This window comes from Pollachius pollachius (genome assembly GCF_949987615.1).
Source record: "Pollachius pollachius genome assembly, chromosome: 12".
Classification (NCBI taxonomy): domain Eukaryota; kingdom Metazoa; phylum Chordata; class Actinopteri; order Gadiformes; family Gadidae; genus Pollachius; species Pollachius pollachius.
Genome location: NC_136945.1, coordinates 11,073,169 through 11,098,305, shown reverse-complemented (window position 1 = coordinate 11,098,305; position 25,137 = coordinate 11,073,169). Strand labels below are relative to the sequence as shown.

Below are 25,137 nucleotides of genomic sequence, written 5' to 3'. Positions count from 1 at the left end.
TTAATAACGCATTGTAGGCCTAACCCTAACTGCATCATTTAAATAATTAATATGACCACCTAAATTGTATCACTGGTATCTGTATAGCTACTACCCAACTGGGAAAAGGCCTATGTGAAGTCACGGTGTCAAGAGGTTGTTAAGTGAATGATATTCTGTCCCGGCCCTCTTCCACCCAGACAAATCTCAAATGTCATATTTATATATATATCGTCAAGGGATAGGGGCCAGTGGAGTAACATGATCAAGTACTAACAACATAGTTACTGTATCCTCAAGCAAGTTATTAAAAATCCAGCAACTTGGCAACTAAACCACGAGTGTACAGCGTGAAACCGCTTTTAAATATTATCTGAATTAAATAGAAACTGCATTTCTCCACATATTTCTTTTAATAAAAAAAGGTTGAGAATTCCCTTTTTGGACATTCACAAATTCACTGCCAACATAGATTTTAGGCATTTTGTTTACAATCATTATGAAAAAGAATATAAAGCGTAATATTTAGACTACAGTGCAGATAGTATGACGGTTCCTTTTTAACTGCAATCTTAATAATGACCTGTGTTTATTGGATGACATATGTCCACAATGAAAAACTGTATACCAAAGATAATTTACATGCCTCGGGCCAGCCCAAGACTGTTGGTATATTTCATCATATCGTTCATGCAATTCTTTTAGTCACAGAAACAATTTGCAACTATCTGACAAGATAGTTTGTTACATACATCTTTAAATTAATACATTACATCCACAAGGAAAACAAAATAAAGCTTTATGGGGGAAATGGCTCTGATGATGTACAATGTGCAACAAGAATATGGCAACTGACAGGCAGTTGGTTATCATTCAAAATAATAGGCACAATATATCTTTGTAGAGAAATTCCACAAAGCAATTTCCAAATCTGGTTGGACATGACAACTGTGTTTACATGCCAATTTTGTAAGTCTACTACAAAATAAAACAATCTAACTAAAATACTTCACTTGCTTTCCTTTTTTGGCAATGCGGCCAATCAAGCTGCAGTACTAGAGTTATTCCCTTTAAGATATAAAGCTGAAGCTAAAGACAGAGCCATAGACAATATGAAGTAGTGCGGAAACAGAGCAACAAATTACTATTATTTGCAACGGCTTTCTCAACTGTCTGTAACATGTTGCACTTCAACATATATGCATCATTGCATTTCACACGATTGAATTACAAAAGGAGATTGTCGTAAAGGCTTCTGTCTTTTTTCATTGTAAATGGTTATCATATATCACACTTATATACTGTTATGGATTTGTAGTACCCAGGTTCTGGTAAAAATGTGACCAGAACCTGGGATAATGGCAACTATTGCACATTGTAATAGAAAGGAAAAACGTCTTGTACAAAAAGGTAGCTTTCCTCATTACACAGCACATCAAAAAACATTTTAGTTATAAAATAGTGAATAATAAGAGACGGAAGAGACAACCCACAAGGTACACTACCTAGTCTAGGTTGTATGGGCAAGTTATTGTTATTCATCGTCCACCCCTTGCACAGAATGTGTTCAGAAGCATAATATCAGAATAAAAATAATACATGAGAAAGCTGCTCGTCACAATGGCTAAGCAAGACACAAATTAGTCTATGGGTCAGGGTAGTGGCTTAGGCTTTAGATATCTTAACATTTCTTGATAATATTCCATTTATCCTAGGCCATTTCATAAAACTATATTGGAGTGTTGGCTACTATATATTCTGTAAATTAAACATGTTTAAGGGACAATTAAAGATTTTGGCAAGATTTAAAAAATAAAATCGTTTTTCCCTTTAATGAACTGCATTTTAACATATCAGAAAAAGATTGAGGACAGCAAGGCAGGCCAGAAATCACAAATAGTTAACATGATTTTCCAGAAAAACGCTAGTTTAAAACCGTAAATCAACTGTCAGTACTCGCCTAGCTCTGCGGGGTCTTTCTGATACAGAATCCTGGTGACAGATTCCCCTATAACAAGCGTAATGTAGAAATGGTCAGCAATTGAAAATTGTTATATGGTACACTTGGAACCTGCCAGTTCAGTATTATTAAAGTTCAAGTAGTGCTGACAGCAACACTTATTGTCAATATGTTACCTTCATTTTAGAGTAGGGACCTTGTGGGAGCGCTGGTCTGTTCTCAGTGACATTTTGAAGTAAGTATCATGCAAATCTCCAAAAGAGTCGCAACTTCCACAGAACGATAAACATAGGTGTGCCACTATGTTTTAGGCACTATGGTGCCTAAAGCAGTGATGTTAAGCATTTCAATTGAGTAGTAAGGCAACCATGCTGCACTTGGATGTGTATGCAATGTTTGGTCCATAGCCCAAGTTTAGAGTAAATTTAAAAAGTTTAAATACAATAGTGAAGTGTTCATAAGACACTCGTACCTTCATCAGAACCATAATCGTTATCCATTTCAAGCCACATGCATACAAATAACCAACACGTTTCATAGTAGAGAATAACTCTCTAATAGTGTGATAGGAAACTTAAAAAGGGCAGGAAGCGCTTCATTCGCTAACCTAAGGTTGACAGTATAAAAACGAAAAAGTGGGGAACACAATAAAGGTAGTCCATCATTTAAAGTGACTTGACTGATACAACAATAAGGCAGATACTATTCATCTAAAAAATGTCTAATAAATGTGGACTCCTGTTAGACCCCGGGTGAATTAAATTGACAACAAATAAAGTCCACAGTTTGATATCCATGAAGGGAAAATTTCAGGCATCCCTAGGATGTGCATTTTGTATGCATATGCACATATAAGTTTATGTCAGCGATATAGATTTGGGGGGCATTCAGTGATTCAATGATTAAACGATGCATTATAACTGCTTAACATGTAATCATTAATGTTTACATTTGAGAGAAAACGCAAAAGAAATTGCATATTACTGAAGCCAATTGTGTGTAAATGTATGGAACCCCATCCTGTCACTCAATATTGCCAAAATGTCCCCTGCTGATGTGTTGTGCTTTTGTGTTGCAAGTAAATAAGCCATTGGCATTAGGGGGTTAGTGAATATGGTTGTCTTTGGCTTGATGGGACATAAAAGCCATCACAGAGAGGTGTCACGTTTGGGCCAGAAGCTGCAGCCATCATCAGCAGCAGGTTCTACGTGACTCTGAGGCCTGGCGTCCAAGTTGGAAACCTCTCCCTGAAGTTGCTCCTGCAGCTTCTAGGACAGGGATGCGCTGACCTTTTTAAGGGATGCACAGACACAAACATTAAACATTGTTTTAAAAGAGATTAAAAGATTTTATAATATTATGAGTTGTCACAGAAACGTGTTTATAGAAAGAAAATATATATATATCGTTACACTCAAAATAACTTTGAAATAACAAGTAGGCTATTGCATATTTGAGGTATAATAAGTGTATTGAACCCTATCGGCATATTCTTAAAAAGTTAGGCATGTCCATGAAGCTTAACCCTCGCCTCGTATGGCCTATTGAAAACGAGCATGCTTCTTTCTTTCGCCCAAATATTCGATGTATAGAGAGAACTAAATTAGCATGGAGTCTCACACAGTTTTTAATTCAAGTATGAAATATTGTAACGAATGGCGGTTTGCACACAGTTTTTAATTCAAGTATGAAATATTGTAACGAATGGCGGTTTGCTGACGGTCATTACGATAAGTGGGTGTGCACTCTTTAATTAATCCATGTATTTGAGCCGTACATTATTTAGGTTGTTTCCCTGTTTGATAGCGAAAAGTATCACTCTTTCTGAGAAAGTTGGCTTCCAAAACAAAACTGCAAGCTGTCAAGTTATCAAAAGCAACCTATATGCACGTACTGCAGTGCAAGTAAACATTGAGTTGTAGCTCAAACTGCTATTGAATTATATGTATATGAATGCAGTTTACCACTATGGATGGAAGAGAACTGTGTGTCGGAATTTGAATAGGCTGTTACCTCTGTTGTTAAATTGTTAAACCTTTCACAGGCTTAAGCCGTCAAAAATCGACCTTGGTGCTATTCAAATTAATGTTGCTTTTTCGCAAAACAGATAATCGGGGGGAAACTTGGATACGTGATGCTGTCATAGCTGATGACATCATTTTGAAAGTACCTATAGGGACCTCACAGGCTAGTACAGGCCACTGTAGTTGTTGGAAAGGGACGAGTTAGGGGTAGCATTCAGTTAGTTGCAATCTAAAACCACGATGCTGGAAAATGTTACACTCTGGACCTTTAAAGCATTTTTAACCAGACTTAAGATGCTATGCATGCGACTATCAGGACCCCGGCCCCCGGTAATACAGAGGATGGCCAGGCTCATTTAAACTTGATCTTTAAAAGGTTGAAGGTGTTGCTTATAAAACAACAAACAACAACTGGTGCTTATTAGGAAAACCCTAATTAGGCAGTACCTTCTTACATATTACACCCACCTATCCTAAAATATTTAGAAGTAGTAAAATACTGAACACCTGCTTTAAAATGCACATGGATACAGCATTAAATACAAAGATAAACAATGTCCATCATGATAAGACTCAACCAATTTCTAATCTGATAAAGTAACATGAAAAAAAAAAATGGGACTCAAATTCTTGAGACACACTCACTGATCTCTCTGAAGACCTCGTTGATATTAATGGCATTCTTGGCACTGGTTTCAACAAAGATTGCATGAATAGAATCGGCATAGTCCTTGGCATCCTTCTCAGAGACTTCCCTGTTAAATAAAACACAGCATGAAAGATAGATCATGGATGATATTCCCTACTATAGTGTACAATGCTGCATGCAGTCTTTTTTTTCCCAATGACAATCATGGTACATATATTTTCATGTTTTAATGTCCAGGATTGTCGTTTCATTTCCAGTAGAGTGACTTGCTTAAGGAAATTCTACAAACCGAAACATGTATTTCTCAAAGCTTTGTAATTTATAGTGTACTATGAATGATCATAGCGTCTATATTGCAGTCCTACTGCCATTTAATCCCCATAATGATCATCAAGTTGCACCACTTTGGCCCAGAAGTGAAATGAGAGACGGATAGGCGAGCTGATATAACTCAACAGTCTATTCTAATGACATAGAATATTAATTAGGATCCAACTCAAGATTCCATATCGATCATGTATAATTTAATGGGAAATATGGATGATGGCTTAGTCTTCTGGCTGTTAAATGGACATCGCCTTTTACCATAAACAAACCCTTCAAACCTATACCATCTCCCTTTCTGTCTTTCTTTATATCTGCCTATTTGTTAGTTGGTCTTTCCTGCCTCGTTCTCAAAAAGTTAATTTAATTTCCCTAACGTTCATATATAAATATAGTGAAAACCTAAGGGGTTATCACAAAAATAAGGTTATTTTATTTAGTGAGGAGGAAGAATCTGTTACGTTACGGCGAGTGCTAACAGGATTCTACCTGGCATCAGAGAGGTCACATTTGTTTCCCGCGATGGCCACCACGATGTTGGGAGGGCCGTGCTGCCGCAGCTCCTTCACCCAGTTCTTCAGTGTTTGGAAGGACTCCTGGTGAGAGAGGCATTACCATAGGTTGATTTGACACAATAAAAAATAAAATAATAATATGCACAAAAAACAAAACACAAATTTTACCTCTTTTGTGATGTCGTAAACAATAATGGCTGCCGCTGAGCCTCTGTAGTACATTGGCGCCAGAGCACGGAACTATGGGAGACAGACAGGGGGAAATTAGGATAGGATAAACAGGGGAAGGCAATGTCTTGAAATCACTCCTCATGGGGAGAAACCGATCACTGATGGTGCTATCCAGTTGAGTTATGCCACTAGCACATTGGATCTACTGAGGTACGGGGGAACTTAAATTCTGTGAAACCTTGGTATAATATCGTAAAACTCACAGAAGAGCAGAGATTTCTAGAATTTCCAGATAGATTTCAAAACAGAACACATGTAACTGTTTGGCCTGTTGTGTGAAAAACGGACACATTTCAGACTATAACCTTGTCTAGACTTGATGTGTTATGTCTGATTCTACATAGGAAAACAAAAGAGTGCAGTGGTGACATCACTGTGTGCTTTAGCTTCACTAGACTGAATAACGCACACGGTATAAATGGTGCGATACAAAGAAATGCCGCCCTCTTTGCACCAACCTACAGGCTTTCCTAAAGTGTAGGAAAGTACAAGAGAAATGGCTTTATTGAAATGGATGTATGGCAAGTATTTCCCCCATGGAATCTAACATGTGGCAGCCATCGGGGGAAGGATGAGCAGAATGTGTCAAAACATGTTAACATCTCCATAGTCTTTGGCCTAACTATGCATTTGGTCTAAACCGAATATCACAAAAGCACTGTCCAATCCATCAACACACCCCCACCCCCACCCGTACACATTTTCTTTGTGTACGGGTGGGTGACTGTTTCCAGTGAGACAATTGCTAAATTGTAAAGAGCATAATTTGACCCATTATTATCCGGCTTATTTCCTGCAGAAAATTCTGAATTAATAATGCTTTTTTCGGAGGTCAGATCTCAGTCTTGCTGATGTAATATCTCCATTACACTTGGTTAACCAAGAAGTGGTATACACTTTCTTCTGTACCTCTTGAACGCTTACAGATACATTACTTCATATTTGGTTTTGAACAGGTAACACAATTAAAAAGAGTCTATAGGCAGATTCATACAGATTTGGATATGATTGTTTGTACAGTATTTTTGTATTGAGTGGAGCAACACATTTTGTTTGCCTTATTGAGTCACAATATTGATTTACTGTATATTGTGAGAGCTCAAATTAACCACATATTTTTCATTCGCAAGTTCTAGATGATCCCCCTTATTCCTATGTAACACCCTTTAATTGTCCGATCTTAATTCACTAGACATCTGACTTGCTTGTTTTAGGAAATGAATGGCCTCATTATCAGATGTTTAGTGTTAATCTCAAACAAACAAACCACAATCCTCTAGTAGACATTCACTTGGAAGGCCTCTGCCTTTCCCACCAGGATGGAATAAACTATCTGTCTTGGAGTGACACAGTTACCTCAGGAAAGCACACATTCCACATAATTATGGTTGTTACTGGCCCAAAGTCCACCGAAGGGAGTCCAACTTGGGATACTTGGCAGCGCCGGTGAGGCGAATACTGTCTGTCTCGCTGGCTACCACTAGGCTGCTCGCTTAACTACCACCGCACACTCCTGTGTGGTCTCGCCTATAGCCTTCACCCCGAGGAGCATACACGGCAAGGCCAGACCTGACATCTGGCCAAAGGGCTGCTTTAAAAAAATAGTCCCGACAATGCTTGGCTTATGCAGATTAATTACTGAAAGATTCAAAAGACACGGTGCGGCGGCACAACGAAGTTCAACTTTGCTTTTTATGGAGAAGAAGTGGACAGTTAGTAAGGATCAGCTATAGCGTTGACAGACGGGACGACGTTTACCCTCATGTGTGCTGAGATAGGAATTCATATAAAAGTACATATTAACATTCCCCCCTCCCAAAATATGTTTATAGATATTCCTTATCATGCTGCTGACTCTTGTTGCATGTGCACTGACTGGCTCTGTCTTTTCCCTTTCTACACCTAGATCTGCCAAAACTCAAAAAGGAAGAAAAAGGTTTTAAATTCCACAGTTTAGTATGAAGACCACAATGACACCCAGACACACACAATGCCAACAAGATGACAATAAATAATATTTTGACAAAGACATCCAAACCACATAATGGACCACAGAATAAAAAAATAAACTAATGAAAATCAAATATGTGAAGAAATTTACCATGAAAGCAAACAGATGAATAATTGTATCAGGAAAAAACATTGCACAATGTGCATATGAAAAATTGATTTTGACGGAAAAATAATCTATGGCGATCACTGTTTACACAGATAGTATTGGATAGGAGCCTTTAGTGGCAAGGCAGCAGTGGGCAGACAGCTAGGGTTTCACTCTGTCATCTTATCTTGAACGGAGATCCGTTAGGGCACTCTCAAGGCCACAAAGCAACGCAGGCCCCATGGAAGGTGTGGACTTAAAAAACCAAATACACCCCCCCCCCCACACACACACATTCTGGAGTGAGTAAAGAGAAGGGAACAATCACAAAGAAACATGAAGGCGAGTCATGTGTGTGCATGCATGCAGGGAGGGAAAAGGGGAAATAACATGGATTACTCATCCAGTGAAAAGAAGGATGAGAATTCAAATGATTGAAGGGCTCGTAAAAACAAAAACTGTTATTTTTCTTTCCTACATTTGTTGAAAATATCGGTTTAATATCAGTAGGAAGGGAGTTAACACTTAATGACATTACAAAATGTTTAGAAAAAGATTACGCCATACAGAAAAGTAATTGCTACCCATTCATGAAGCATTATACCCAAATCAAAAACCAATCAATCTAAATAGTTGACCCCTTCAAATATTACAGATTTACATTTGATATTGAACCGAGCGTCGACCAGCACACATAAGACAAAGAAAAAGGAGCCATCAAATACTATAAGCCATCCGCAAACTCAAAGGACACCACCAATCTCGTACTGCTTAGCCAAAGCATTGTCCAACACACCCGGCTCTACCTTGCACCTGTTTCTCTAACATGCTCTCTGCCATAAACTGGGTCAATTGTACACACATGACTAACATTACTGCCAATAAAAATGGTCTCCCCACCCCCAGCCTCTCAGATCTCAACTGTAAGGCCATCACACACTTTGCAAATACAATAGCAAAGGACATCACACAGCCTCTCAATTGCCACTCTAATACTGCCCTCTGGGGGAGGGAGTACGGATACAGCACCCTGAGGGGCCGAAGGGCTCGCTTGGACACAAGTCTGAGGGAACTATGAGTCTTGTTCTTATGTGGTTTTTGTCATTAATGTATGTTGCCGTGTTATATTTTATGTATTGCTACTGTCCGGTATGGTTGTGTGATGATGATGTGTGTAAAGGGTATTGTTGGTGATGTACAGTTTATTGGAAAATAAATTACCCCTGGGAACAATAAACAAACTAACTATACAATGGATAATTCAATGCATCTTGACACTCATCTTTCTATTTCGGTATTATTAATTTGTATTTATATTTCATTTTTCAAAAACAAGTGGAAATCTTCTTTACAAAGAAATAGAAACAAGATGCATTACCAGCTAGCTAGCCTACCTAATCCCGCTTTCACGGCACCCAGACTCTCGCACTATGAAGAGGTAAATATTGCCCCCTATCAGATATAAAGCATTACTGCACTCAATATCCATCAGCTCCCATCAGTTAATGCTATATTAACATTTGAGATCACCTTTGCGATACCCCTTCACTCCCATGTGAAGTATGGGTTAGTGCCGAATAAAGTATACTCTTTTTCTTTTTGAGCATACACATAGCGGTCACTGCCCATAATCAGGTTTGTTTGACCACTGTAATAAGGCCCAACAAAAATAAAGCTTGGGCTAGCCAAGTGTACTAACCCGCTCCTGTCCTGCTGTGTCCCAGATCAGGAACTTGTGAAGCTCACTTTGGTATTGCACTGTCTTGGTCATAAAAGACGCCCTGGAAAAGTGAACCGAGAACATGCATAAATTTACCACAAAACTGGAAACAAATACAAGTAAAAGAAAATCTCAGCCTATGCTGACTAGCATTTTTTTCCCAGACAAGGGGCCGCCTTATTATGTTGATTGCTCCTCAAACTCCTTTCACAATGAACATAGGCTTCCAGTCATTTCATATGTTGGCTTCTTTCCAATCTCATAACAGTTCCATTGTACTTTTAATGGAATGTCATTTCAAATGTCTTTACATCAACTTCTGCTCACTGCCCATTCCAGATAGTGGTAAAGAATATACCTGTAACCATGACGGTATCAAAATGAAGGCATAATGTAATAGTTAGTACATCTTCATGTTCATAATTATGACACCAACCTTCAACATACAATTTGGGTCGACAACATTTAGCAGAGATAAATACAAATAGGACTAGAGGCAATCTACATTACCATTTCATTTAATTTCCAGCAGGCCTACAGGTTTTCCAGAACTTCTACATTGGACTCATTATAAATACCTACATAAACACCCACAATGGTGTTTTTAGTTGGCCTAAATCTACACATTTTCAATTTTACAACAGATGCATATTATCATACCCAATTGTTGGATTGATGTTTGGGTCAAAACTGTCTTCAACAAACCGCCAAACAATACTTGACTTTCCAACCCCAGTGTCCTGAAAAAGTAAATTGTTACCAAGCATTTACATAATAAACATAACAGCCCTTTTGTTTGACCACAAATCAATATTTGTAAAATGTAGACGTAACTCGGAAATGGGATGTACACGCCTACAATCTTATCCTTTAGCTATGAGATTATTTTAGATAGCTATACAGAGCATCTAATCGAAATTTTCTGGTACACTTGAATAATTACAAGATGATTGCATGTTGAAAAGATTAAATATTTGATGGACCAGTGGTCGAACCATAGGATATAATTCTGTCGAATTTGTGCTTGTTTTACTGGAAAATGTATTTTATTCTTAAATTCATAAGGTATGAACAGTTATAACGGATCCACAAATCAACAACATGCCTAATCTAAGTAGTTATTATGACATCCCTAGAACGAAGTGTATTGGCTATACTAGCTGGGAATCTACTGTTTATTCTACTAGCACTAATTGTACACATAACTATCCATGTATAATGCAAATACAGCGAGATCCAAATCATTCTTAACTTACCCCAAGAAGACACACTTTCAACTCTCTCAGTGCCATATCGATCTCTTCAACACAACTAGTTTGTGACCAACATTCCAGTCACTTGGACACATTCACTCTTTTCTACCTGTTTCAGTGTCAGTCTTTGAAAACAAGGTTACCTGACTACTGTCAGAAACCATGCATACCGTTCGAAGTGGCTGAAACGTTATGGTTTTGGCCGACGCTTGGTATACTGCATGAGTTTCAATATGTAGGTGATGTAAACACCGAGCTAACCTCCTCGCAGCGTCTCCATCTTGAACTCCAGCGGGTCACGTGACTGTATCGGCTTTTTTGTTGGAAAAACACGAAGCCGAGGGTCAGCGATGGTGATTACTTTAACCACATGTATACATGGCTTAAGAAATTGGCGTCTGATTAATTGTTAGTTTTGATCAATTATCTTGGAGAAGTTGCATCAGGAAGTGGTTTGAGGAAGTAGTTCTTCTCCTTGGTTGAGTGACAGCTGTGGTAGTGACAGCCCACACGGCGGAGCACCACAGAATCAAGATGGCAGGTAATGGCACTTTCTTAATGGAATTTATTCGATGGTTAAACATACTTTTCTTCTTTTGGATAGCATGTCTGGTTGTGCATTTACCTCCCTGAGGATTCAATATCGATTTCTGGTTCATAAGGCGAATCAAAGCGAGCCCTACGGCCAGGAAATCCCACTGAAGGGCTGGACGAGCCGTGTCGGCTAGCATAGCTAGCGAGCTAGTTTACTGACGAAAGCAAGCTAATAATGCAAGTTTATTAGGTTTAACACCACTTTTCAAAGTGTTTATGATAGATGCTCAAAGTGATGGTGTAATGTCTCACAGTCTTTAATAGTTTGTCCCTACTTTATCTGTCTTAACCCTGTACAACATCGAATTGTTGTCAGCGTGAACGAGTTGACCTAGCTTAGCTAACGTTAGCCTTTTTGCTAACGTCATTTGCGACCATAAGGGGACTACATCCAGCACCGTACCATAACAAAGGGATAGCTTCTAAAAAACTAATCAGTGAATTATTGTACAGAACTAATCAAAGCATCGGACCCTATTGACGCAGCAAACACTAAACAGTCCCTGTACCAACGCTGCTATTATGTACATATTGGGGCGGGTTCCCTTGATTATTCAGTTGTAAACATTGACATGCTATCTCCTATATTATCAAACCGTTAGGATCTGTTATTCATTGTTTGACAAAGTTCATGGGTTCTGTCATTATTGTCAAGTGATCAGATCGTTTATGATTTATATGTGTATTTGGGTAGCTCGGAAACTCGTCTTGTTTCATAAGTCGACTATGATGTTGGAATGAAAAAATATGATGCATGTCATGAAATTCCTTTTTAAGTGGTACATCTTTAAACGATAATTTAGCCAGTCTAAAACAATTACCTCACTAATTCGCCTTTGTGAGTTTGATTGCACTGTGCATTGCATTGTACTGTGTCTTGGCTGTTTGTATTGTATTGCTATTCACTTTCACAAGATTCTTTGTTCACTTGTCACATGCATGACAACCCTACTATTTAGAGTCAAGACTGGTGTAACAGCACTGCCCTTACTGGAAGGTTTAGATCTCTTCACAAGTTTGTAATCCATCTAACCTTTACCGTCATGTCTTTCCCGTCTTATTTCCTCTCCATTATTACAGGACTGTCTTTATATTTTGAAGATGGCCACGATGATATGGATGACTGTAAGTTCCGGATATTTTTTTTCATGTATAGTTCATATTAAGCAAATAGCCTTTTTACAGAAATGCTTGAGGTCCTTGGGAAGCAGGATGTGCCCTCCTCATAAACTCTACTGCCACATTGACAGTTTACATTCTGGATCATTTTGAAGCTGTTCCTGAAATCGGGTTAATATGGGGCCATCTTAACAGGGCTGCGCAACCAGTAAACATATATTAGTATCTGTGAAATTAACCTTTGTTGAAAGACTGCTCTGATGGCAGTAGTTTCATACACACATGTGATGTTAAACAACAGGTTGTTTAAACGCTGGGGATATTGAATAGGCGAAAGCCACAGGAAAGGCTGTATAAGTAATAAGACGTGATTAGGTAGTGTTTTATTTACTGTATGAGGACATTGATGGACTAGTCAACAGTAATTAATACATTTATATATTTGGGAAATTGTCTTAGTTGTGGTGGTCAGAAAAGTGTGAAATACCATGCCGTCCCCTTTTAGTATGTGTGAAAATGACAGATGCATGACCTTGGGAATGTTGAAGCCGTCAATCCATCCCCAACATAACACTGGAGGAATCCTCATGGGGATTCACTCGTTTCTATTATTAGAAGCTATATGGACCATCCGATCTCTGTGCTTTTCATTGAGCATGGTGATGAACTTTCCCTCAAAGACCAAAAACAGAGAACAACAACTGTTTGGTCTCTGCTGACACTACGCAAAGTTTTCTTTTTAATTTTTGGTATTTTCTTTCATATTTGTAATTTACCCAAGTGTGTATGTATGTTTGCATTAACAATTTCCCCCTTTTCCCCCTCAGTCCACACAGTTGGATTTGAAAACTATGGCTCAGAGTGTGAAGGAATACGGATCACAGCCTTCCTAGATGCAGGACAAGACAACCTCACTCCTTTAGGGAGGCTTGAGAAGTATGCCTTCAGTGAGAACCTTTTCAACAGGTAAGAACTTGCCCAGGAGCTAACCCTAGCCCCACAGTAGACAACAACACAATATTGGATAACCTCGACTATTGGATAACCTCTGACAGCCAGAACAAAGGCCTGCCGTAGACCATCTTTATAGACCATCCACATTCCTATCTGTTTGGAAGACTCATACCTGGGCCAACACTGTGGTGGAAGCATGTCACAGATCTTCCTGGAACATGCATGATTTTAAGAATGGCCTGTAGTTGTTTGTGGCCTTTTTTAGTTTCAGATCCCGAAACTTTAAGGTCTGCCATTCCGGGAATACCCTTTTGTTGATCTGCGTCTCACGCTAATGTGGTTTGATCTAAATGTCATAGTCTGCCAGACACTACAAATGATTTCTTTAAGTGGATTTTTTTGTTCTCATGCTTCTTGTACTCTCCTCACACTTTTCAAGCTCTGCAGTAATGTACAATTACTACCAAGTATATCAGTGGGCGGTTGTACTTGTCAGCTTGGGCTGTGATGCTTTTACCCAGTGTGCACGTCTTAGCTATTGGCAGGTAACTAACCCAGAGGCTCTGTTGCTTCCCAGGGAGATCGTGGCACGCGGGCTGCTAGATGTGCTTCGAGAGTTCAGTGACAATGAAAATGACTTTATCAGTGTCATGGAGACAGTTGCCAGAATGTCAGAAGATGGAGGTAGATTATATTTTGTTGGTCTGCATTTAATTTGATTCATTCGTACTTTGGATATGTGCAACTGTGGTTGAGACTCACTCCAGTTGGACATGAGCTTTCCTCTAACACCTACAGATTTATATTTTTATATTGTGCATATGCTCATGTTTGTCATGGCATGTTCCCAGAGCCAACAGTGCGGGCTGAGCTAATGGAACAGATCCCAAACATCGCCATGTTCTTGCATGAGAGCCGACCCAACTTCCCAGCAGCTTTCTCCAGATACCTGGTACCTATCGTGGTCCTGTATCTCACCGACCCAAATAATCAGGTAGGTTTGTAGTTGGCAAACAATTATCTTGAAGCCAACAACTTTAATTAACAATTGTGTCATTCTTAAAAATAATGTTTTCTGTTTTCTATTTATTTTTCTGGACATTGTACAGCCTCACTTTTGTTTGACCACTACATAATGTCTCTTTTTCTCTTTAGGTGCGGAAGACTAGCCAGGCAGCCTTGCTAGTTTTGCTGGAGCAAGGCCTCATCTCTAAGGCCGACATGGAGACCAAAGTCTGCCCCGTTCTGCTAGAACTCACAGAGCCGAGCAGCGACGACGATTACAAATCAGAGGCCGTTGCTGTAAGAGCAGTCCCTCTTTTCTATTACATTATATCTACTGGCTTTGTACATGAAACTTTTATTCTTATCAATAATTTCTCTAATAACCCCTTTGTGTCATTTCAGATCATGTGCAAACTGGTCACCATGTTGAGCAAAGACACCGTAGAGCGCCTGCTGCTGATGCGCTTCTGTGAGCTGTGCAGCGATGCCAGGCTTTTCCAAGTCCGCAAGGTAACCACCTCCAAACCCTTCCAATTTCTTCACTTCTGCTTTTCCTATTGTTCCTCCGAATTGTTATCTGTATGTAAAGCAGCGTTTTACGTATACATCTTACTCCATTTTTTTCTGGAAATGTGTCTGAATTGGGAGCTGAACCTAGTAGGAGAGGACTGACAATGCATGGCTCAAGAATGCAATCCTTATGTGGATGCGCGAATACTTTTTTTTATCAAGATTCTCCCTCCACGATGTGATAGTGTCCATGCGCCACCATGCTCCTTCCCGCACCATGTAACATTTTCAGTCAGGGCGGTTACAATGTTGAACTACAAAATCAAGAGCTACAAAATCTTTGTTTAATATGATGGGTGTGGAGGAAGTCAGTGGCTTTTGGATCCACTTTTGTTCCACGGTTAGAGCAGAGCTTAAACTTAAAGCGAGGCTCACACAAGACGAGCCACGGAGAACCGCAATGGCATCGCACGTAGTAGAAAGGTCCAAGTTCCTACTAGGAGTTTGTGAGGTCAAAAAGTCAGGTTGTGAGGAAATATGAAATTAAAACATTAACAATTTATTTCAAGTGGGTAATATCTTTTTAACTAGAAGTACACAGATGAATGGTACATGACAATAGACATGCCAATATAGGGCTGGCCACCGAATTTGGTCACCAAGTGAAAATGTTGGTGCCACTGGTAAAATGTTAGTCTTCATTAAGAGTCAACATTAACCCTGTTGTACTCTACAGCGCTGCCAACACTCTGCTGTTGTTCTGTTGCTGGAATGTTAATTCCCTGCATAACTGGTGCAAGCTTGGATGGCTATTCAGAAGTAAATAACATATCAGTTAAAATGTGTACTTTTGTTTTGCCAAACAACGCTTGGTGCCCGATTGTTTCCTTGTAAACAGAAGAGCCATACCTCTCGGTATGTGTGTCCCTTTTTGTCAAAGAAAGGATTGTCGCGTAATTCTGCCTCATTGTCTTGTCATCAGGTCTGCGCGGCCAATTTCGGAGAGTTCTGTTCCATTGTAGGCCAGGAGGCAACGGAAAAGCTGCTGGTAAGAGGCCTTGACTGTAATCCAGCAAAAACCCTATGAACAACTTATCATTGTATTCATTATAGCCAAACAAATAAGGATCGACACGATATGCAATGCTATTCTATATTCGGCTGCATCTTTATTGGGAAGATATTGTTTGCGTTGTGCAGATCGGGTCCATTCGACCTTGTGCCCCCCCTTAAAATTGCCTGCCAAAAATAACTACATTATTATTCAGCCATTTAATTGTTGGCAAATAAACTGCGGCTTCCAAAATGCTTTGTCTCAAAATTGTTTTGTTTGACCCGATGCCATTGTTTTAGTTTTATTCTCTCCCTCAAATTCATTCTGATAATTGTACTGCAAATTGGAAAGCTTGTTGTTTCTTCCTTTCCTGTCCAGGACATTTACTTTCATTAGTCATAGCCATGGGCTCATGTTCAGAAACTGATCCAAAGGTCGCTCAATAAACAAATTACTGTGCTTTCACAGATGCCCAAGTTCTTTGACCTGTGCTCAGACAGCCTGTGGGGCATCAGGAAAGCCTGCGCAGAGTGTTTCATGGTCGTCTCAAACTGCACATCCCCAGAGGTGCGACGGACAAAACTGTCGCCCCTCTTCATCAACCTCATAAGTGACCAGTCACGCTGGGTAAGGCATTTTAAGAGTACTGTCAAGATTTATTCAGGTTGTAGCTGATGTACGAGCATGAATGGCTCGTTGAAAGATACCATTGCGTTGACGTTATTGGAAGGAGGGGGACGACATTCGTTTTGCTATGATCAGTTGACCACCACAAACAATAGCATGATTAGCTAGAGAGTTGATGTTTTGACTAGAAGGTCTCCTTTTGTTCTCTTCAGGTGCGCCAAGGAGCCTTCCAGTCTCTTGGCCGCTTCATTTCCACCTTCGCTAACCCCTCTGGCACTGGCCTCCACTTCCGGGAGGATGGCACCTTACTTGCGCTGCCCAGGTGTACTTTAGAAAGGTAGAACATCCTCTATGAGGCTATTCCATGCTGTCATCACTCCACCCTTTTTTTTACTGGCAGCGAAGATCCAATAGCTAAATCGTACCAAATCCTGCTGTCCTTTCGTCTTCAGAAACTTATCCTTAATATATGTTCTATTAATGTATGTAGGAAGCTTGACTGTAAATGTAACATGCCCCAAAAGCTGAAGTTGACGTTGCAATGGCACACACTTTACTTTCATATTGCACTTTTGAAGATATTATATGAAGGAATCTGCTTTTTGGCTCTCCATTGCAGTGACTGCTCCATCAACCCTCTGAAGTGCTCTGAAATGGGGGGCTGCCCCACACAAAGGACCATCAGCCACACTCCTGCCAACCAGGACGGCCGCGCCACACCTTCCCCTGAGCGCTCCCTGATGGCTGACCTCGAGTATGCACATGCTTTCGGCAACAACTCTACGACTGCTGCCTCAGAGACGCGAGGAAACTCCACATCCGTTGGCCCTTACAGCAACACAAACAACAACAATGACCCCACGGCAACGGAGAACGACAAGAACCAAAAGGACATGGAGCAGGCCGACGAGAACTTCAACTCTTTTAACTACTGGAGGCCTCCGTTACCGGACATCAGTGGGGAGCTGGAGATGCTCACTAGCCCAACCACAGGGGAGGAAGTGGAAGGAGAGGAAGAGGATGAGGAGGAATGTCCTGTGTCAACATACAGCCCAGCTAAAGCGACCAGCGACCAGATCCAGAAAGTCCTGGACTGCTTGCAGCCCCATATGGATGACCCCGATGTACAGGGTCAGTATATTAACTTTTAATACCTTTTTGTTGTTGTAAAGTGACAGCCCAGGATAACTCGGCAGCAAGAAATTGCTGTGATGGGACATACATTTTTCATCCATATAAATCCATGTCATTACTGGCCAGCTCATGGTATCTGCGTTTGTTAATTCAGCCCAAGTCCAGGTGTTGTCGGCAGCCCTTAAGGTGGCCCAGCTAGACAGCCCGACTGATGGCAGCCCAACCGAAGACCAGCCATCGAGTCCAACTGAAGGCGATGCCGACAGTGATAGCCCACCACCAGAGACCAAAACGGCTGAGGTCCAGGTGGAGAGCGAGCAGAATCCCACAGAAGAGGAGCAAATGGTGGAGCCTCCCGCGGTCTCAGAGTCATGCCCCGTCCAGGAACAGGGCGAGATGGAGACCCAGACTGAGCCCCAGGAGGGCCAAGAAGACTCTCCCCCAGGTTCCCCTGTCTTGGTGCGGGACGACTCTGACCACAGCAGCGTGGTCAGTCTTTCTAATGACCCCGATTAATTTTTTTTCAACTTGTTAATAATTTCAGGTTTTATATCTAATCATTATAATGTTTTGATTTCATTTTTTTTTTTTTTCAGGAATCTGAACTGATTGAAAGCGTGGAGGAGGAGAAGGAGGACTCTGCCCCTAGTCCAGTGCCAGAGGAGAAGCCTAAGCTCCAGGTCAGTTGGTTGTTTTCCCATGAAGGAATGTTTCCCATTGGTCACATTAAATGGCACAATTTCCCCCGCTGTTCCTGGTAGTGTTTTCATTATGTTGCCTCTTTGCTCCTCGTCCAGAACGTCATACCCCAGCAGCTGTTGGACCAGTACCTGTCCATGACGGACCCAGACAGGGCCCAGACGGTGGACACGGAGATAGCCAAACACTGTGCCTTCAGCCTGCCTGGGGTGGCCCTCACGCTTGGCCGCCAGAACTGGCACTGCCTCAAGGACACCTACGAGACGCTGGCCACTGATGTTCAGGTAGGGGGCCAGATGAACAGTCCAAGGGCCTACAACGGCATACAATTACAATTCTTAATCCCTCAAGTCTCGCATACTTTAAATGCTGGTTGATCACACATGTTTTAGATTATACAATTTGGAATGTGTGACAGTTTTCCAATACAAATAATTTTTCAACTTGTAACATGGCGGTATACTTACGCAATAGCATTGTGTCTTGAACAGTGGAAGGTGCGTCGAACGCTGGCCTTCTCCATCCATGAGCTGGCGGTGATCCTGGGCGACCAGCTGACGGCCGCCGACCTGGTGCCCATCTTCAACGGCTTCCTCAAGGACCTGGACGAGGTCCGCATCGGCGTCCTCAAACACCTGTTCGACTTCCTCAAGGTCAGTCCTGCGCCTACAAACCGTGCTATGTAAGTGATCTCTGTCAGGTTTGCAAGTGGAACTATTTGCATTCTGAAGAGCCATGCAGCAAGGCTGTTTAATTTTTCTCAGTTTGTGGCCATTATTTAATCTACCATTTAATCTAACTATGCATCAACATATTTGACATCAATGTTTTGCTCTGCTCAAATCGTATTGATCTGTAGGCCACTAATATTCTACAGTCCATTTACATCACTGACTATAATTAGTCTCAAATATGCATATGGTTTGACAGCTGCTGCATGCAGAGAAGAGGAGAGAGTATCTTTACCAGCTGCAGGAGTTCATGGTGACCGACAACAGTCGCAACTGGAGGTTCAGATACGAGCTGGCCGAGTAAGTGTCCTTTTCTGGGCTATTCACAATAGACACTCAAATAAAGTCCAGTGGCTTTATGCAGGGAACCTGGAATCTAAATGTGTTTTACCGAGTGACCTTATGTCCAGGCATACTTCATTTTGTGGTACACACAGTAACATAATCGTTGGCATCGTTTTCTAAATCCCTGCATGTCTCTGTTCTCCAGGCAGTTGATCCTGATCATAGAGTTGTACAGCCACTACGACGTGTATGACTACCTCAGACAGATTGCTCTCACACTCTGCTCAGACAAGGTTTCCCAAGTCCGGTGGATCTCCTACAAACTGGTGAGAACCTATGTCCTCTCCTCAACCATTTTGAAATCAGTTGCCTCATTACCGGTGCCTTATTGCCTTATGTGTTTGCCTGATATAGCGTAGCTTTGAATTAAGTTAACAAACTAAACAAACAATGCTGTGCATGGGGAAATCTAATTGGCATGGGCTTTAGTGTAGATCTTTACAAAAGCTAATGTACAGATTTGCTGCCATGCCTTTTTCTATGGGCCTGTCAACATCAAGGGTGTTGCTCACCGTAAGTGACATAGCACATTCCCTTTATCTTTATGGCTGGGTGTGACGTGGTACAACTAAGCTACAACTAAAGCTACAAGAAAAGCTAGTTTCGATCATTCGTATTTGGTCAAAGCCCAGTCTAACCCTGTGTTGTTATGCATTAACCGAGACATATTTATGCTTTGTGTCATGTTTTCCTAGGTGGTGGAGATCCTCCAGAAGCTGTATGCAAGTGGAGCTAATGACCTAGGCCTGAACTTTATCAACGAGCTCATAGTCCGATTCTGCCATTGTAACAAGTGGGTGGGACGGCAAGCCTTTGCATTCATCTGCCAGGTCAGTGATAATTCTATACTTCTTATCACTACAAGAACTCCTGGGCCATATGGCCTATAAATTATATTGCAATGATTTTGGGCTCTATCGCGATGCACAATATATATCTTGATGTTTTGAAATCTCCTCTCAATGCTTGATTTAACCCTTTGATGCGTACAATCACTCAAATATGGTGATTCTAGTAGTCCTTTCAATGTATGTCAGCATTAAAACATCCTTGTTTATATTCATTAGTTGTGTCCCTTTTAAAACACAAAAAGAAGAAATTACAACCAAGTTAAATTGAATATTTATTCGAACCAGGCTATTGCACAACTTTTAAAAGCTTTTAAATGTAAATAAATACTGGCACGTTTGAGGCCTGCTGCCTACATTCTGTAGGCTTGTTCTATAGAGGTTCTTTGTTGGGAATAATGCTGAATTCGCCCTTTAGGTCGTGTGACACAGCGCAACATTGCCCCCTAGTGACTCAGCTGAATAACGCATTTCCCAAGATACTGTTTCACACACTAGTGGCCTACCCAAAGCGCTGACCATCACAACTACTCTGTATTTAAATAACACATTATTACATCTCAGTTGTTATTTTATATTAGGTACTATATCCCGTTTGGCTGAAGGATACATTTTTAACACACAAGTAGGAAAATTCCAGTGCATGTTCGACTGGAAAAGTAACGCAACGTAATTACTTAATTTTTGTAGTTGAGGGATACATGTTTTACCGTTGTGTGTGTGTGCAGGCTGTAGTAGAGGAGGACTGCATGCCCATGGATCAGTTCGCCCAGCATCTCCTGCCCAGTCTGCTGAGCCTCTCTTCGGACTCGGTGGCCAATGTGCGCGTCCTCGTAGCCAAGGCCCTGCGACAGAGCGTCATGGAGAAAGGTGGGCAGGCTGCTGTCTTTTTGGTTGATAGTGCTTCTTTGCATACCCGTTGTACCGGTTGTACTGATTCTCTGTCATTGCGGGTGATGTCCTGCAGCCTACTTCAAGGAGCCCGGCTGCCCCTTCTCGGACGAGCTGGAGGAGACGGTGATGGCGCTGCAGACGGACAAGGACCGCGACGTGCGTTTCTTTGCCACTCTGGATCCTAACAAGGCCCTGATGGACACGGCCCCTTTAATCTAGCCGCCATCTCTGCCCCCCTCCCTCACTCCCCTTTAACCCCCTCCGCCTGCCTGTCTGTCTACCTGTCTGTCTGACTGAGGCACAGTCAGCGTCTAACTGCCGTCACCAGCACCTGACCACCAGACCCCACCACCTGCAGAACTGTCCTTCACCAGCCACACCCTACAGATTTGTACAGACTACAGCATATATACCGACCTATATCATGCATGCTCTCGTAAAACAAAACAACAGGGCGGTATTGTTTTTTTTATTGCGATGAGACCTGCATAATGCACATTATACAACACATAATAGACATTTTTTCAATTCAAGAGGGATGTTTTTGATCTCTTCTTGCCATGAAAGCTCCCCAATCAGAAAAGAAAACCTAACAATAGTGAGCAGGACTCAAGAGATCCTTCTTTGGTAGCAGCCGTGACACCTCGTCACTCGGCTTGTCCTCCTTTTCCTCGGCTATACCAGTAACATGCTAAGACCCTGCTTCACCAATCAACGAGGGGGCTAAGAGCGTGTTCTCCAAAGCTAATTATAAAGTTGATTTTTGTTTTTTCCTTCCCGTTCTGATTATTTTATTTTTACTTTTGGATCCCTAAATGAACAAGCACGCTAAGGAAGTCTGTATGGCGGACGCAGGCACCAACTCAGGGGGGACTGATCCAGACCTTGACACGTTATCTCTGACCTGCTACTACCAGCTAGGCCTGAGTGGCAGCTCACCACATCCCAGCTGATGGAACTCCCGGTGGTTTACTAAGTTAGTTCTGGACCAGCTTAAAAACCCACCCAGTAGCTCTGCGGCTGGGTCTCCCTTGCCACAACAACCTGTTGTGTTCCTCATTTCCACTGGGCTCTTCACGCTTTCCCATTCCTCTCCATTTTCACTTGTTTCTCACACCATTCTGCTTCACGTGTTCATGGGCCGATGATGCTACCACTACGACGACGGCTGTCACACAGGAGAACCGAGGACTGCCTCTGCGTTACAGGCCTTGATGTAAACACCATGTCTCATGTCTGAATGAATGCCTTAATGGACTATTGGTGGCATTGCTGCCGTGTGTGTGTGTGTGTGTGCGTGCGTATGCGTGCGTGTGTGTGCGTGTGTGCAAATAATGTGACAGCACCTCTCCAAGGATGGCAGGAGAGCCAAGGAAATACCTCTCTGTCAGGATGCGGCTCTGGCCAGTGTGTGTTGTCTAGAGAAAAGGGGCCCAGGGTTTGGGCAGACTGAATGTCCTCTTGTGTTGAACTGCTCTCACGGGGAGCACCTTTCACATGGTTAAGAAACACTTAATTCTAACAAGGGCTCACAACGAAGTGGCACGGTTCGACTATCAAACCTCAGAGCAAAGGACGGTGGCAACTCAAGCACACTATTCTTTTATTTCATTTGTATTATGCATGTCAAGCCTTCCGTTTTCCCTTCCTCCTGTTGTACAGTCTATCCCTAGCTCCCTTTTTTAAGTTGACCACACATGTGACCATGGTAGCGTTTCAGTGGATCTGACTGACCAAGTTGTACAGTAGCAAATTCTGAATGACGCAGATCACCGTCGAGTGTGTTGGGCGGTTCATCAGGAGGTCGGTGAATAGATGTAAAGAGAAAGCGGTGTTATTATTGGCCCTTGTATGGGTTGAATGCATAAAGTATGAGGTTTCTAAAACCCTTAGCTATTTGGAACATTGTATAGCTTAAACCTGTGGAAACGATGTGTTTCTGAAACAATGGCCAGTCATCTTTATTTTTACAATGACATGTGTGAATATGATGGGAGCAGTCACCAAGTCACTTTCTGAGTCTTCAGTTCTTTGACGCCCCCCCCCCCCCCCCCAGCCCACCTAGTGTGTAAATCAGCCATTCTGACCATGACTTGAAGTCTCAGCTGATGTGTGGAGCGCGCTGCGCATCCCCAAGTACTTCTTGTGTTTGGAAGGAGAGTTAACTGTGGCTGTGCATCGTCTATACTCATCTCATCAGTCAGCAAACATTTTGTGCCCATCTCATTTTTTATGTGGTAGAACTGTTAATATATGCATTTTATGAAAATTATTTTTCTTTTCAATTATGCACCACTGTTCAAAGATTTTATATCCTAACTTTGCAAAATCTACAACCTTTGTAATATTCAATGGTTTCTTTTAAAAGGACATTTTATGTAATGTTATTTTTAGCATTCTGTAATTAAAATGATGAAATTAGGTTGTGTTCTGGTGTTTAATGTAAATGAATATACACCAATCAAGCTTGGATCAGTGGACAATTAAAGACTACACCAAGTGGATGTATAAAGAAACAATTCCAACAATTGTATGCCTACAACACAGTATGCTTATGTAGTGTACACTAAACCTGTACTTGAATATTTAATTACTAAAAGGGGTTTGCTTTTCCAACAATATCATATTTGACAAATCTACAGGCCCACAAGGACATCATTGGAGGGGATTTTTATTTTCGTTTGAAGAGAAGTAACTTTCTATCCCAGGTGGTGCTGCCAAAGCTCTGGATAAGCTCCATGCTGCATTGTGTCTCCAAATGTTTCCTAGCATGGTCCGCCACATCCCCGTTGATCTTCAAGCTCTTGAAGTGTTCAAAGTCGGAGCGGCCAAGCTTCCGCAGCCGACGGGCCGCAGAGCGATAGCACTTCCAGGGCTGAGCCTCCAGGACGATATGCTGGCTTAGGGACGCAAGCCGAGAGAGGAAATTTAACAGAGCTACGTCACCGTGGTTCAAGTGGATCCACATGGTGACGGCAAAACAGAAACACACATGGAAATGGGCACACCCATGTCGTTTGAGGTAGTCCTGCAGTGGATCCTGGCTTGAGGGATCCTTGGCGATATCTAGAGGAATAAATGAAATGTTTTCGCGAAGCGGGTTTGTCTCTTGAGCTCGCTGAATGAGGCTCTCGTCCAAATCGAAACCCAGGACGTGAGCTGCCCTGGGTTTTGAGCTTTCGTCCTTTTCTGGTGTCAGCACAAAGTGTTTGTACAGAGCTACACTCAGGTCCTAAAAATTAGAAATAGAAAGAACATATTTTGGATATTCAAACACTCGACCTGACGGTTACTTGCATATAAATTTAATAGAGCGATGTGCAACATACCCCAGAATTACATCCTACGTCGAGCATCAACATAGTTTGGTGAATGTCTCTGTATCCTAAATCTTGAAAGAGTGTATTAGGCAGTAGACTTAAACGGTTCTCAGGTGGATTAAATGTGTAATAGTTCATAAAGTTGCCATAAGGAGCAGCACCTGGATCATTTAAATCATTGTCCACGTTATTCTTCTCGTATGCTGCCATTGTAGTGTGCGCATTCTAAACAAGTCCGACTAGAAACAACCACCTAAAGCTCTCCTGAAGATAATTTGTCCTGCATGTGCTCCCGTAGTTGTCGACGTCCGTGTGTGCTGCTTTGAAGGTGAAGACTCTTTCGGTTATTAGTTGTATAAACACAAAGGTAAGCAACGGCTTTCAGCGTGTTTTCATTATGGCAGATAACAATGCATAATGTTGTGCTGTATATATTTGACTATTTGAGAGGCCTGATGTGTGAATGTATACTGAAGGATGCTGTTGTGTAAGCTAGCTTCTGTGGCGTTGGAGGGAATGTCATGTGTTTTCCATCCTTGCGAGAGTATTA

General features: G+C 41.6%; 3 protein-coding genes across 3 annotated transcripts; 1 reads left to right on the top strand and 2 right to left on the bottom strand.

Annotated features, from left to right (window-relative positions):
* Positions 1-394: 394 nt before the first annotated feature.
* On the bottom strand, positions 395-10,897 carry rab22a (RAB22A, member RAS oncogene family). The gene is made up of 7 exons (XM_079748689.1): positions 10,757-10,897; positions 10,161-10,240; positions 9,480-9,561; positions 5,620-5,691; positions 5,426-5,532; positions 4,609-4,718; positions 395-3,228 (listed from the first exon to the last, which is right to left on the bottom strand). Exons 1-7 carry the CDS (start codon positions 10,790-10,792, stop codon positions 3,131-3,133), a joined length of 585 nt encoding a protein of 194 aa, XP_079604815.1. The 5' UTR covers positions 10,793-10,897; the 3' UTR covers positions 395-3,130.
* A 296-nt stretch (positions 10,898-11,193) lies between these two features.
* ppp4r1l (protein phosphatase 4, regulatory subunit 1-like) lies at positions 11,194-23,677 on the top strand. The gene is made up of 20 exons (XM_079748688.1): positions 11,194-11,294; positions 12,428-12,472; positions 13,294-13,432; positions 13,998-14,104; positions 14,272-14,414; positions 14,576-14,722; positions 14,828-14,935; positions 15,918-15,983; positions 16,458-16,616; positions 16,829-16,953; positions 17,236-17,747; positions 17,905-18,239; positions 18,347-18,430; positions 18,548-18,733; positions 18,941-19,102; positions 19,380-19,480; positions 19,671-19,791; positions 20,221-20,355; positions 21,102-21,243; positions 21,341-23,677. Exons 1-20 carry the CDS (start codon positions 11,288-11,290, stop codon positions 21,484-21,486), a joined length of 2,970 nt encoding a protein of 989 aa, XP_079604814.1. The 5' UTR covers positions 11,194-11,287; the 3' UTR covers positions 21,487-23,677.
* A 261-nt stretch (positions 23,678-23,938) lies between these two features.
* Positions 23,939-24,797, bottom strand: bcdin3d (BCDIN3 domain containing; the record flags this gene model as incomplete). The annotated part of the gene is made up of 2 exons (XM_079748201.1): positions 23,939-24,499; positions 24,597-24,797. 2 exons carry the CDS (start codon positions 24,795-24,797, stop codon positions 23,939-23,941), a joined length of 762 nt encoding a protein of 253 aa, XP_079604327.1.
* Positions 24,798-25,137: the final 340 nt, after the last annotated feature.

Excerpts from the sequence above, each read along its gene's own strand:
- rab22a (XM_079748689.1), bottom strand. The coding sequence starts at position 10,792 with ATGGCACTGAGAGAGTTGAAAGTGTGTCTTCTTGGG. Across the intron at positions 9,562-10,160 it reads AACATCAATCCAACAATTGG|GGCGTCTTTTATGACCAAGA; the intron begins GTATGATAATAT and ends TCACTTTTCCAG. Across the intron at positions 5,692-9,479 it reads ACACAGCAGGACAGGAGCGG|TTCCGTGCTCTGGCGCCAAT; the intron begins GTTAGTACACTT and ends TGTCTCCCATAG.
- ppp4r1l (XM_079748688.1), top strand. Across the intron at positions 17,748-17,904 it reads GGATGACCCCGATGTACAGG|CCCAAGTCCAGGTGTTGTCG; the intron begins GTCAGTATATTA and ends TTGTTAATTCAG. Across the intron at positions 19,481-19,670 it reads TTCAGATACGAGCTGGCCGA|GCAGTTGATCCTGATCATAG; the intron begins GTAAGTGTCCTT and ends TCTGTTCTCCAG.